Raw genomic sequence first — 14,506 nt, 5'->3', positions numbered from 1 at the left:
GTTATATCAGTTGCCCTAATCACACAACGAGGTAGTGCCAGCACTGAGATTGGAACTCAGTCACTTGACTCCGCAGCACAGGCTCAGAGCTTCTATTCCTTAATGTCCCACCCATGCTGTCCCTGTCTTGCTCTGTGACCAGAGAGAGGTAAATTCTCTACTCTGGGCCTCAGTTTCCTCATCTGCATGATGGGGGCACCTGGAGTGGATTAGTACGCTGCCCCCTTGTGATGTTTGTCTCTCTGGTAATTACTTATTCACTCAATTTCTCCCCTACTGGGCTCAGTTCCATTCCCACGTTGACTTCCATTCGCAGGGTGACAAAGCCTATCTTGGTGACTATTGTATTCCCAAATCCTTAGCACAATGTCTGGCCCATAAAAGCTCAACACATACTCGAGTATTTGAGGGTCATCATCAATGGTTTGAGTCTATGATAAACGTTTTGGACCCTTTATATACAAAAAAAAAATCAACAACTATCAATGGTTCTCCACGGCGGTGATTTTGCCCCTCCCACCCACCCAACCAGAGGACATTTGGCAATATTTGGCAACATTTCTGGTTGTCACAACTGGCAGGGGGAGGTGCTCCTGGCACCTAGTGGGTAGAGGCTGGGGAGGTTAATACACGTGCAATGATGCACAGGACAGACCCTCAAAACAAAGAACTATTCTGGCCCCAAATGTCAATAGCGTTAAATTTGAGAAACAGGACATCCATTCACAGATATGACGTATTTTGTACCAGTGATGGCAAGTTGGGGGTAGTTCATGGATTCTCCTAAAGCTTGAGTCTGCCACCAGAGGAAGACACCCTGGACTGGAGGGTCTCTTTATTTCCATCTGTAAAATGACATTGTTCGGGGCATCTGGTAGCTCAGTCGGTTAAGTATCTGCCTTCAGCTCAGGTCATGATTCCAGGGTCCTGGGACCTAGGCACCCCTTTGTCCCCCCACCGCGGGTTCCCTGCTCTGTGGGGAGCTTGCTTCTCCCTCTCTCTCCCTCTGCCCCTTCACCCCACACCCCTGCTCGTGCTATCTCTTTCTCTCGAATAAGTAAATAAAATCTTTTAAAGAAACGAAATAAAATGCTACTGCTCAATGACCTCACACTCTCAAATATGGCATATAGTCCCCTGGGTCTGCTGTTCTAGCCTCTGATTCCCCAAAGGTCTGAGACTGCTTTCCGTTCTTTGTTGGTGGGGGGGTTGCCGGGGATCAGGGAAGAAGGTGCTGGGTTTTAGGGCTCTTCTCCCTGAGCTCCTTCTCCCCCACCCCTCTGGTCATCTGACCTCTCTGTAAATGGTGATAAAGATGAAAGACTTCAGGGACGCCTGGGTGGCTCAGTTGGTTAAGCAGCTGCCTTCGGCTCAGGTCATGATCTCAGTGTCCTGGGATCGAGTCCCACATCGGGCTCCTTGCTCGGCAGGGAGCCTGCTTCTCCCTCTGCCTCTGCCTGCCTCTCTGTCTGCCTGTGCTTGCTCTCTCTCCCTCTCTCTCTGACAAATAAATAAATAAAATCTTTAAAAAAAAAAAAAAAATGAAAGACTTCAGAGCCAGGCAGCCCTAGACTTGAGTCCTGATCTTGTGAATTAACTCGCTGTGTGGTCATAGGCAAGTTCCTTGACTGCTCTGAGTCTTAGGGTCCTCCTCTAAAAAGAGGATGGGTACTCCTTTTTTTTTTTTTTAAGATTTTATTTATTTATTTGACAGAGAGAGAGAGTACAAGCAAGCAGAGAAGCAGGCAGAGAGAGAGGAGGGGAAGCAGGCTCCCCACTGAGCAGAGAGCCCGATGATGCGGGGCTTGATCCCAGGATCCTGGGATCATGACCCCAGCCAAAGGCAGAGGCTTTAACCCACTGAGCCACCCAGGCGCCGAGGATGGGTACTCCTTAAATATACCACCCAGATGATGGTGGGGATGAAATGAGATGCATACAGGGAAGTTCTCACAGCACTCCACATGGTGAATCTCAAGAAATGCCTGATTATTACGGCTCCAAGGTGAAGTGACTTGCTCAAGGTGACACAGCTGAGCCATGACAGAGCAGGGACTGAACACCAGAGCCGCTGACTCCAAAGCCGATGCTTGTTAATTAGTGAACTCTAGAGCTTCAGTTTTTCTGTACGGGAAACAAAATGCCTTTGTGTCACAGATTCATTTATTAGATAAGCTTAGAAAGTGCCCAGCAGGGGCGTCTGGGTGGCTCAGTGGGTTTGGCGTCTCAGTTGGCCTCAGGTCCTGGGACCCGTCATCAACTAGTTCCAGGCTCAGCGAGGCATCTGCCTGTCCCTCTCCCTCTCCTTCTGCCCCTCCCCTTGCTCATGGTCTCTCTCTCAAATAAATATATTTTTAAAAGATTTTATTTATTTATTTGACAGAGAGAGAACACAAGTAGGCAGAAAGGCAGGCAGGCGGAGAGAAAGGAGGAAGCAGGTTCCCCGCTGAGCAGAGAGCCCAATGCGGGGTTCGATCCCAGGACCCCAGGATCATGACCTGAGCCAAAGGCAGAGGCTTGAACCCACTGAGCCGCCCAGGTGCCCTACAAATAAATAAAATCTTAAAAAAGAAAATGACTGGCATATAGTGAGCCCTTTAAATCTAGCTTCTTGGGTTGTTATATTGCCTTCCCCAAGTGATGCCACAGAGGCTGGAAGGGGGAAGAGGACAGGGAGGGAGGCATATGGCTAAAAACTGGGGCTAGAGCTTGTGCTTGGTGGGGAAGGGACTGGAGGACTGAACAGTCCCCCCATCACCCCCGTTATGCCGTTGAAGAGTCCCAAACCCAGAGAGATCAGAAGGTATTTGTTGTAGGTCACAAGGCGGATTAGAACCCAAAACCCCGGTCTCCTGATTCCAAGTTGGAATCAGTCTCGAGCCCAGGTAATTAAAAGCAAACCACGGCCATTACTGACGACTTGTAACAACGTTTAGTAAGCATTTTCTGTGTTTGATCTCATTTTATCTTCACATCAATTTAGGGACAAAGGGCCCTTTTTCACAGCTGAGAAAGCAGATTCAGAGTGGTAGGACATTTGCCGGAGGCCCTGAAGGAGGAGAGTGAAGGGTGTCTGCTGGCTTCCAGATGCCATAAACTTCCCCCTTTACTATCCTGAAAGATTCAGCCTGTGGAAGACAAGGGTTGCAGTGGCGGAATTCCCCAATTCCTGCCTAGCAGAGCCCACTCTTTCTGCCCTGAGGTGGGGCAGGGAGAGGAAGCTGCCAAGAAACGCTTCCAGTAAGAGAAAAGAGGACAGACTCTAGCAATGTGGGAAGGGTCTCATGGATGGGGTCTGACCAGGAAGGGGGATCACTGGGTTCAGGAAGACGCCCTGGGGACTCCTCCATTCCCTTCCCTTGGGCTGACCACTCGGGGCCTTCAGGTGGTGAGCTCAGGAAGTCCTTCAAGGCTCAGCTCCCTCCCTGGCTTTCATTCAGTTCCCACAAGCTCTGCAGTTTGCAAAACCCAACCCTTCCCCTATGGGCCTGTGGTTTCCTGTGGGTCTGGGGTCCTGCCTGACTCGGCATTGGGAACCGTGGACAGGGGGGCAGAGGTGGTGGTGGTGTAAGCCCTTTCTTTGCCTTCTCATGCTGGGGCTGCCCCCTCCGCCCCAACACACCCCATCCCCTGAGTCAGCCCCCGCCTGCCAGCGAGGGGCGGGGTTACTGATTCAGTTAATAGCGCCTTCTTAAAGCCCCCACGGGTACAGCTTGAAGCTAGACACCACCACGCTTACCATGAGCCCCAGGCAGCCCCTGGTCCTGGTGCTCCTGGCGCTGGGCTGCTGCTCTGCGGCTCCCAGACCACACCACCCCACCCTGGTGGTCTTCCCAGGAGATTGGAGAGCTAATCTCACTGATAAGCAGCTGGCACAGGTATGCTAACACCCCAATCTGGAGTTGGGGAAGGCTGACCAGGATTCGCAGGGAGGGCATGGGGGCTCAGAGGAGATAACGTTGGAGCAAGTTGGGGGTGATGGGCATATCTGGAGAATAGAGGTGTCCAGGATCAGGTCCTGGAGGTCCTGTGGAGGCTCGGGACAGTGATGGCAGAAATGGCTAATAAGGGTTTCTGAGGTGGGCAATGGGACATGATGGAGGGTTCTGGAGTGGGCAGATGCTGGGGGTACACAGCTGTAAATGCTAGGGGGCCCTGAGGTAGGCATGGGCCAGGGGTCTCCAGGGGTGGGAAGAAACCGAGGATGTCTACAGGGAAGGGAGTTAGTGGGTGGGCACCAGCACTGGTATCCAGGGTACCAAGTCCTGGGTAGTTGCTAGTCCCTGAGTGCCCGCACAGATGGAATCCAGGCAGGGGAGGGTAAAGAAAGTCAGGGCTCTGTACTATCTCTGCCCCCCCCACCCCCAGGACTATCTGTTTCGCTATGGCTACACTCTCGTGGGCGAGATGAACGACAAAGAGGAGTCCCTGGGTAAGGCGCTGCGGCTTCTCCAGAGGCGCCTGTCTCTGCCCGAGACTGGAGAGCTGGACAAAACCACCCTGGAGGCCATGCGGACCCCGCGCTGCGGCGTTCCGGACCTGGGCAGGTTCCAGACCTTTGAGGGCAACCTCAAGTGGCACCACCAGGACATCACTTACTGGTTCGCCGCCGGGCCCCGCGGAGGCGGAGGAGGGGGACGGGAGGGCCAGACCCCGCGCCGGCAGCGATCTCGTCCTTAACCCGAACATTGGGTTTAAATGTGCCGCCCGGGGCAAGTGTCTCCACCTCAGCGCCCTGTTTCTCCTTCAGAAAAATGGGTCTCGCACGCAGTCATGAGTCCTCCTGCACGGGCCACTGTGAGCGTCCCAGGAGAAAAATGCGTCTGAAAGTGCTTTGTAGATGAAAGCCTGGAACGGAGGGAGCCTTGTGCTTTATTGAGGTCGCTGAGACACCGGTGTCGCTACTGGACCGGCTCCGGCCTCACTTCTGACCTCTGTCCTCCCGCCTTCTCCCTCCCTGCAGGATCCAAAACTACTCGGAAGACTTGCCGCGCGACGTGACCGACGACGCCTTCGCCCGCGCCTTCGCGCTCTGGAGCGCAGTGACGCCGCTCACCTTCACTCGCGTGTACGGCCCCGAAGCCGACATCGTCATTCAGTTTGGTGTTAGGGGTGAGAACGCGAGAAGGGGAGAGCCAGGAGGGTCTTGGACAGGGACAGTGGAGGGAGGACCACGAGAGAATAGAGCGGGCGCTGGACCCCGCTTAGTCTCACTTGTCCCCGCAGCTGTGCCCGCCGCTGGCCCTTATGCGCCCCCTCCTGCCCGACGCGGCACAGCGCGGGGACGCGAGGCTCGGGCAGTTGCTCGGAGACCGGATCTCAGCCCACAGTCGTTGCAGCGCCCTCGGGCAGCGCGCCAGCTGCACAACTGCACTCGGCTAACTCCCTTCTTCTCCACCTGCTTCTCCAGAGCACGGAGATGGGTATCCCTTCGATGGCAAGGACGGGCTCCTGGCACACGCCTTTCCTCCCGGCCAGGGCATTCAGGGAGACGCCCACTTCGACGATGAAGAGCTGTGGTCCCTGGGCAAGGGCGTCGGTGAGATCCTGAGCCTCCCTGGCCCCCATTCCCTTCTCTTCGTCGCCCGGCGCCCTGACCCTGTCCCGCCTCCTCCTACAGTGGTTCCGACCTACTTCGGAAACTCAGATGGCGCCCCCTGCCACTTCCCCTTCACCTTCGAGGGCCGCTCCTACTCCGCCTGCACCACGGACGGCCGCTCCGACAACGTGGCCTGGTGCAGCACGACGGCCGACTATGACACCGACCGCCGGTTCGGCTTCTGCCCCAGCGAGAGTGAGTGCGGGGTCGCGGCGGGGGTGAGGGGCTCCCACCACCCTCGAGGGGCCAGAACCCTTGGTTTTAATGCCGGCTCTGCCACTAGTGCTGTGCGGCCTGCAAGTCACTCTCTTGCTCTCTGGGCCCAGTTTCTCATCTGTGAAATGCGGAGGGGAGGGGAGGAGCACACAGAGGGTGTGTGGGTCAATAAACTCATGGCGCCTTCGGGTCATCGCGTGGGCCTCCCCAGGACTCTTCACCCAGGACGGCAATGGGGATGGCAAGCCCTGCGTGTTTCCATTCACCTTCGAGGGCAAATCTTACTCCACCTGCACCACTGACGGTCGCTCGGACGGCTACCGCTGGTGCGCCACCACCGCTAACTACGACCAGGACAAGCTCTACGGCTTCTGCCCGACCCGAGGTACCTGGACCCCACCTACCGGATTCAAGCCTCTCCCCCTAGCTACGCATTGGTCCGGGAAACGTGGCTCCTCCACCCATTGGCTTGTCTCTCCCCTCTTCGTTGGGCCTCAGGATCGCGGCGTCCCTGTACACCATCATAGCCCCTCCCCCTGAGGTCCACGAACCGGCCTGGCATCCTTGTGTCTTGGCCTATTAGCCTAGCCTGCTGCCTCTCCCCTAGTCTCGGGTCCCCAGGCCCCGCCCACCACCTAGCCCGCTATGTTCCCAGCCTCTCCTAGGCTTTTAAAATAGGACATCAGGGGGCGCCTGGGTGGCTCAGTGGGTTAAGCCGCTGCCTTTGGCTCAGGTCATAATCTCAGGATCCTGGGATTGAGCCCCGCATCAGGCTCTGGGCTCAGCAGGGAGCCTGCTTCCTCCTCTCTCTCTCTCTCTGCCTGCCTCTCTGCCTACTTGTGATCTCTCTCTGTCAAATAAATAAATAAAATCTTAAAAAAAAAATAAAATAGGACATCAGGATTGTCTAGCTCCCTGTTTGGCCCGCATGTGGTCCCTTATTGGGCCCACTCACCTGGCTCACCCAAGGCCCTTTGTCTCTCCAGTCGACTCCACGGCTACCGGGGGCAACTCCGCGGGGGAGCCGTGTGTCTTCCCCTTCATCTTCCTGGGCAAGGAGTATTCGACCTGCACCAGGGAGGGCCGCGGAGATGGGCACCTCTGGTGCGCCACCACCTCTAACTTCGACAGAGACAAGAAGTGGGGCTTCTGCCCGGACCAAGGTGAGCAAGGATCAAAGGTGGGAGCAGTGGTTTTGGGGAGGGATGGCCAGGGCTGGGATGGCCAGGGCTGGGAGGTCTGCCCAGGACTCCTATCTCAGAGACTTCTTTCCTCCAGGATACAGCCTGTTCCTTGTGGCTGCCCATGAGTTTGGCCATGCTCTGGGCTTAGATCACTCATCGGTGCCAGAAGCGCTCATGTACCCCATGTACAGCTTCACCGAGGGACCCCCACTGCATGAGGACGATGTGAAGGGCATCCAGTATCTGTATGGTGAGGCTTGGAGCCGGGATGCGGGGGGCAGAGAGCAGGGCTGGGCTTTGTTGCTGTACCCAGAATGGGGAATAGTAAGGGAGGGGACAGTGGGGGACCTCAACACTTAATCTGTGGGAAAGCCTGGGGCCAGTGGGGCCAAATGCTGCCTGGTCAGTGTTTGGAGATGGGGATAAAGAGCCCAGACTCTAGACTGAGACAGACGTGGGTTCAGATGCCAGTCCAGCCACTTCCTGCCTAGGTGACCATGGATGTTACTTCATCCCTCATTTTTCTCACCTGTGAAATGGGGCTAATAATGGTATCTGCCTCACAGGGTTGTTAGGAGGTTTAAATGAGTTAGAATAATGCCTGACATATAGTAGCCACCATAGAAGTGTTGAATATTTTATTGTTATCACTTATGATCATTAGTATTATTCTCACACTTAAAATGGAGATATTAAAGAAGGTACTTGCCTTTTTTTTTTTTTCTTAAGTCAAATGAACCATGGTGAGTTTATAAAGCTTTTAGCACAGAGTGCCCAGAACACACTTCTTTTCCACTAGCCTGGAGGGGGAGGGAGAGCTCCTCCATGTCTTGGGTTCATAGGGCCCAGTCAGAGCCCAACACAGCCCAGGGATTGGATAGACGTAATTGGAATGAAAGGTGAATGTACGGGGTTGGGGGGGGGGAATATCAGCCTATCAGCGTTGGAGGAATGCAGGTCCAACACCCAAAGTGAGGAGAAGGAGTGCCAGGGGCCTCATTCGTGGGGTTTGGGGCCGCATATATTATAGCAGCGCCGACGTGCACACAGTAGAGGGTATCTCAACAGCTGTCTCTTTCTAGGGTCTCGCCAGGACCCTGAACCAGGGCCTCCAACCGTCCGGCCCACCGCTCCACCAACCGTCTGCCCTACCGGGCCTCCAACTACCCGCCCCTCAGAGCGCCCCACTACTGGCCCCACAGGCCCCCCTGCAGCTGGCCCCACAGGTCCCCCCACTGCAGGCCCTTCTGAGACCACTACAGTGACTTTCCACCCGGCAGAGGATATATGCAAAGTGAACTTCTTCGATGCCATCGCAGAGATCAGGAACCGTCTGCATTTGTTCAAGGATGGGTAAGGGGGCAGGGATGTGTGGCTGGGGGAGGGGACTTGTGAGGAGGGACGTGCCTGCCCCTCTCTGGCCACTGGCCTTCGGTTCAAAGTTCAGTGCCCCACTAGTCCCTTTTCTCATGCCCAGGAAGTACTGGCGATTCTCCAAGGGCAAGGGGCGCCCGGTGCAGGGCCCTTTCCTTATCACTGACTCATGGCCTGCGTTGCCCCGCAAGCTGGACTCCGTCTTCGAGGACCCGCTCACCAAGAAGATTTTCTTCTTCTCTGGTTAGTCTCCTCCTTTTTCTTCCCCGGTCCCCGCCATCTACATCCTCGCCAATCCAGGAGGATCAAGAGACCCAGAGTAATCCGCGAAACATTTTCTGCGAATTAGAAAAAGGCGCCCCCTTCTGGCGGGTGCCATTTAGCCGCTCTTCACCGTCCCCTTGCATGGTCCTACGGAGCGGTTCGGCTCCGTGGGCACCAAGACTGCGGGCACGTCAGGCGCAGAAAGGCCTCGCTGGCTTCTTTCTCTTGACATCCAAGGACAATATGTGTCCACTCCCTGCCCCCAGACCGATGTGGCTCTTCTCCCCTGCAGGACGCCAAGTGTGGGTGTACACAGGTTCGTCGGTGCTAGGCCCGAGGCGTCTGGACAAGCTGGGCCTGGGCCGCGAGGTGGCCCAAGTCACTGGGGCCCTCCCGCAAGGCGGGGGGAAGGTGCTGCTGTTCAGCGGGCAGAGCTTCTGGAGGTGAGAGTCACGGCCACCGCCGGCAGGGGGACCCCGGGCGCCATCTGCCGTCCCTCGGCTCAGCACCGGTCTCTTCCCCATTTCTGCAGTTTCGACGTGAAGGCGCAGACGGTCGATCCCAAGAGCCTCGGCTCGGTGGAGCAGGAGTTCCCCGGAGTGCCCTTGAACTCGCACAACGTCTTCCAGTACCAAGGTGAGGGCTGCAGACCGCGGTCGGGTCGCGTCCCGCCCCGCCCCGCCCCGCTTCCCACGCTAGTCGGCCTAATTGATTGGTCAAATTCTGAGAGACGGAAAAGGAAAAAAAAAAAAAAAATCCCCATCACAGATGAAGTTCCCTCTAGAGGCAGGGACCTTTCCCAGATCATAAAAGGGCACAAGGGAACAACGAGAACTACAACCCAGATTTCCTACGTCCCGGGCTGGAAGCTCTTTCCCCCACAGTAGGGGGTTGGGGGGAGACACATGGTTTGCATGGAGGCTCATTCCTTTATATGACAATATTTATCAAGTGCCTATAATATGCCAGGTGCTGTCCTGACACGGGAGATACAGTGATTAAAAAGAAAAAAAAAAAAAGGCAATCCATAACTGTGCCTCAGCTTTCCCGTCGGTAAAATGGGGATGATAGCTGGAGTTATACTTGTTTTCGCTTCCTCACCACTCACATGCGGTCGGTTGACAAGTTCTGTTGACTCTACTACCAAAATACTCACTTCTCACCATCTCCTTTGCAAATATCCTGGTCCACGCAATACTGCTTGTTGAATACCATAAAGATATTCTCTAGGAGTAAGCAGTGGTCAGGAGCCGAGGGCCATGGTGTTGGGGGCGATTCCAGACCCGTTCCAAAGTCAGAGAAACTACTGGGACACCTGGGTGGCTCAGCTGGTTAAGTGTCTGTCTTCCACTCAGGTCATGATCCCAGGATTTAGTCCCACTTGGGCTCCTTGCTCAGCAGGGAGCCTACCTCTCCCTCTGTCTGCCACTACCCCTGCTCGTGCTCTCTGTCTCTCTGATAAATAAAGAAATAAATACATATGTAAAAAAAATAGATCTTTAACCAACTGAGCCACCCAGGCGTCCCAAAAAATAGATCTTTAAAAAACAAAAGAAAGGAAGAAATTACCAGGGTCTGATCTGCCCTCAAACCCTTCCAGCACTCCTGCGTTCCCTCTGCTACACGCCAGCCACATCGGCCTCTGGCTGCTCTTTGAACACATCAAGGTCACTCCTAGCTTTGGGCCTCCACGCCAGTTGTTCCCTCTGCTTGGAAGCTTCTCCACCAGACTGTCCGAGGGCTGCTTCCCTTTTTCCCTTCGGCTCTCAGTGCTTAGGCTCTATTTTCAAACAGGACTTCCTCGGCCCTCATGAGTTATTCACTGGCTTGTATTTCTTTCTTTCTCTTTCTTTAAAAAAGATTTTATTTATTTATTTGACACAGAGAGAGATCCCAAGTAGGCAGAGAGGCAGGCAGGGAGAGGGGGAAGCAGGCTCCCTGCTGAGCAGAGAGCCTGATGCGGGGCTCGATCCCAGGACCCTGAGATCATGACCCGAGCCAAAGGCAGAGAGGCTTAACCCTCGGAGCCACCCAGGCACCCCCTGTTTTTATTTCCTTCATAGCTTTCTACATTGTCACAGTCTCATTTACTTACATGTTTGCTTGTTAATCGTCTCTCTTATCCCATGGGAGTGTGAGCCTCGCAGAACAGAGATCGTGCCTGCATTTTTGTCTCTGCTCCATCCCCCCAGTGCCCCTAAAGGTGCTGAGCACTATAAATATTCAATGAAATGAATGAATGAATGAATGAATGAATGTCGAATGACAGCCCTCGGACAGTCTGGCGGAGAAGCTTCCAAGCAGAGGGAACAGCCAGCACCGAGGCCCAAAGCTAGGAGTGACCTTGATGCGTTCTGATGTAGCTGGCGTGGAGCAGAGGGAACGCAGGAGTGCTGGAAGGGTTTGAGGGCAGATCAGATCCTGATAGTTTCTTCCTTTCTTTTGTTTTTTAAAGATCTATTTTTTATATGTGTATTTATTTCTTTATTTATCAGAGAGAGAGAGGGAGCACGAGCAGGGGTAGTGGCAGACAGAGGGAGAGGTAGGCTCCCTGCTGAGCAAGGAGCCCAAGTGGGACTAAATCCTGGGATCATGACCTGAGTGGAAGGCAGACACTTAACCAGCTGAGTCACCCAGGTGTCCCAGTAGTTTTTCTGACTGTGTGCCAGGCTCGGTGCCAAACACTGAGGTTTTCTGCCCTCCGACATCTCTGTGTGGGGGGGAGATAGAGGCGTCCTAGGAAAAGCTTGGAAAGATCTAGAACGGGCAAGAGGGACAATGGTAAAAATCTTGCTGCTGTTTCAGTATGTGTCTGTGGGAGGGTTGGCATCACCTCTCTTGTACTTGCCTTTCCCCCACAGGGAAAGCCTACTTCTGCCAGGACCGTTTCTACTGGCGTGTGAATTCTCAGCACGAGGCGAACCAGGTGGACGAAGTGGGCTACGTGACCTTTGACTTCCTGCAGTGCCCCGAGGATTAGGGCTTCCCATCCTGCTTCGGCACTGCAGAAAAGATCCTAGGGGGACCATCCCAACGGCGAAGGAGCCAGTTTGCCGGATACGAACTGGTGGGTTTGTTCTGGAGGACACGGAAGAGTCGAGGTGGGCTGGGCCCCCCTCTTTCCACCTTCCTTTTTTGCTGGAATGTTTTTAATAAACTTGGATTCTTTAACCTTGAGGAGGAGATTTCTTTATGTATGTATGTGTGTATGCATGTAACAGACAGAGAGCTTACTCTGTGCCAGATAGTGTCCTAAGCACTTCATAAATATTAACATTCATTCTCCCTATTAGGAAGATATAATGTGATTACTTCTATTTTACAGCTGGGGAAATGGCCAACCTATTATTCATTCATCAAACATTTATCGAGCTCCTGAGTGGAGCCAGGCGTTGTGCTGGGGAAGGAGAGATGAGCTGGACTACGTTTCTGTCCTCAAGGACCTCTCGGGGTCGTCCAGCTTTAGGTACATAAGCGTGCCCTCAGAACCTGCTTAAAATGCAGACTCCAGGTTCAGTCTCCAAAGAATCCCGCTCAGTTACCATGATGTTTTGTCTGGTGGGGGTGGGAATCACACTTGGAGGGTGTGCAGCATGTGGCCCTTTTCTCTAGAATCATGGAGTGTATATGTGATTCTGAATGTGATATGTGATTCTGTCGTGGTTGAAGTCAGGGAACATTTCTCAGCCAAGATGACACTGAACTTGAACTAAATCTGGAAAGGGGAGCGGGAGTTTCTTTCTGTTCAAGCAAAACAGTCTTCTTAGGGGGTAATTTACCAGAAACCGTTACACCTAGAAATGTCCTATGCTACCTCTCACACACATGCGCATAAAACAAGAGATACAGGGACGTTGATTGCAGTATGGCTCATAGAGTGAGGAATGGCAACATCCGAAGTGTACAGAGGTCAGGCAGCGGATAAATGGAATGTGGTTGATATACATGATGGTAGTGGCTACTGTTCCTCCAACACTGACTCCTTGCCAGACACTGTGCCATGGGCTTTATGCGGGTCAACACTGCTAATCCTTAATACAACCCCACGAGTCAGGTACTGCTCTAATCTTATGGGTATTATTACCATCACTCCTTCCCCCCATTTTACAGATCTGAGGCACACAGAATTACACAGCTCAGCGGAAGTCCTATAGCTGGTGACTGCTGGCAGTGGGATTCGACTGCCAGCTCTTGGGGCAAAGGCGGGGAGAAGAGAAAAAGTGGGGGGGGTGTCTATGTTTGGGGGAAGGACCGATGGCTCTAGTGTGTGGTTTTAGGAAGCAGATGGAAGCCAAGCAGAGAAGGATTCTTGAATGGTTGAGGGGAATGGTGGTCTGTACTAGAGGAGACAAGGTCCAAAGGCCAGGGTGAGGAGCAAGGACGTGATCCCACAAGACGGACTTGACCAGAGGGTTGAGGCAGGTGAATGGAGCTGATGGGCATGTTGATTGCCTTCTGGACTCAGGCTCAAGCAGGAGTTTGAGGGACTCAGAGAACTTCCTCCCCAGCTTCCTTTGGGTGGATTCAAACCGCCTCATCCATGTCTGCTGAGGAATGACCCATTCCCAGGGGCATGCCCCCATTCCTTAATAAGGCTTGTTGAAAGCCCCTCTGAAACTCTCTCTCTCTCTGGACACTGTTCCATCTCTCTACCTCTCACCCCCGCCCTCGGTAAAACTTCTCCAAAGTATAGTCTCCACTTCTTCAATTTCCATTCTCTCTGCAACCACTTCCAGCCTAACTCCCACACCCCACCCCACTGCCAAAATCATTCTTTTCTTTTTTTTTTTTTTTTAAAGATTTTATTTATTTGACAGACAGAGATCACAAGTAGGCAGAGAGGTAGGCAGAGAGAGAGGAGGAAGCAGGCTCCCCGCAGAGCAGAGAGCCTGATGCGGGGGGTGGGGGGGTGGGGGGCTCGATCCCAGGACGCTGGGATCATGACCTGAGCCGAAGGCAGAGGCCCTAACCCACTGAGCCACCCAGGCGCCCTCTTTTCTTTTTTTAAAAGATTTTATTTATTTATTTGACAGACAGATCACAAGTAGGCGGAGAGGCAGGCATAGAGAGAGGGGGAAGCAGGCTCCCTGACAAGCAGACAGCCTGATGAGGGGCTCGATCCCAGGACCCTGAGATCATGACCTGAGCCGAAAGCAGAGGCTTTAACCCACTGAGCCACCCAGGTGCCCCAAAATCATTCTTTTCTAAGCCACCTATGGATTTCCTGCAGCCAGATGGGATGGCCCTCTGGGCTCATCCCACACATCTTTCAGCTTCTTTGACACAGTAATGCCATTCTTTGTCTTTCTAACCTCTAGATGATAGCATATCCTTGTGCTCAATCATAGGGAATCCATTCCCTGTGATCTCGCCTAGACTTACAGCTTTATATCTCTCTACTGAAGACTCCGCAGTTTATACGCCCAGCCTTAACCTCTCCCCTGAGCTCCAGACTTGTATGTTCAAGGGAGACTTGCATGATCTTTACGTGCCTGAGAGTGTCCTCAACCCAACAGGTCCAACTGAACTCTTGGCATCCATCTGCTGAATGTGCTTCTTTGTCAATCATCACTACCTCGAAAAGGATGACATCATCTGCTGTCAATCAGTCTCAGAACCTGATCAGTCCTAAAATCTAGGTATCGGTTAAACTTCTTATTCTAGTACAGTTTCTCAACCTGGACACTATGGACATTTCAGGCCAGATAGTTTTTTTAGTGGTGGGGAATGTTGTAGGAATGTTTGCTATCTTCCTCCAGGGGGCAGTGGGATCATGGAGAGATGGCAGACCCGCTCAGGGTCAGTCCTCTTCTCCCTACATTGGGTCCCAATGTGTGGGGGTGGAGTGCAGAGGGGTAATGTGGAACCC

At 53.5% G+C, this 14,506-nt stretch overlaps 1 protein-coding gene across 1 annotated transcript; it reads left to right on the top strand.

Moving 5' to 3' along the window:
- Positions 1–3,724: 3,724 nt before the first annotated feature.
- MMP9 (matrix metallopeptidase 9) lies at positions 3,725–11,747 on the top strand. The gene is made up of 13 exons (XM_044262925.1): positions 3,725–3,878; positions 4,369–4,601; positions 4,964–5,112; positions 5,411–5,539; positions 5,621–5,794; positions 6,027–6,200; positions 6,802–6,978; positions 7,094–7,249; positions 8,082–8,352; positions 8,477–8,616; positions 8,930–9,080; positions 9,170–9,273; positions 11,499–11,747. Exons 1-13 carry the CDS (start codon positions 3,741–3,743, stop codon positions 11,615–11,617), a joined length of 2,115 nt encoding a protein of 704 aa, XP_044118860.1. The 5' UTR covers positions 3,725–3,740; the 3' UTR covers positions 11,618–11,747.
- The last annotated feature ends 2,759 nt before the right edge of the window (positions 11,748–14,506 follow it).

Source organism: Neovison vison, chromosome 8 (assembly GCF_020171115.1).
Source record: "Neovison vison isolate M4711 chromosome 8, ASM_NN_V1, whole genome shotgun sequence".
Lineage (NCBI taxonomy): Eukaryota > Metazoa > Chordata > Mammalia > Carnivora > Mustelidae > Neogale > Neogale vison.
This window is presented reverse-complemented; position numbering and strand designations above follow the sequence as displayed.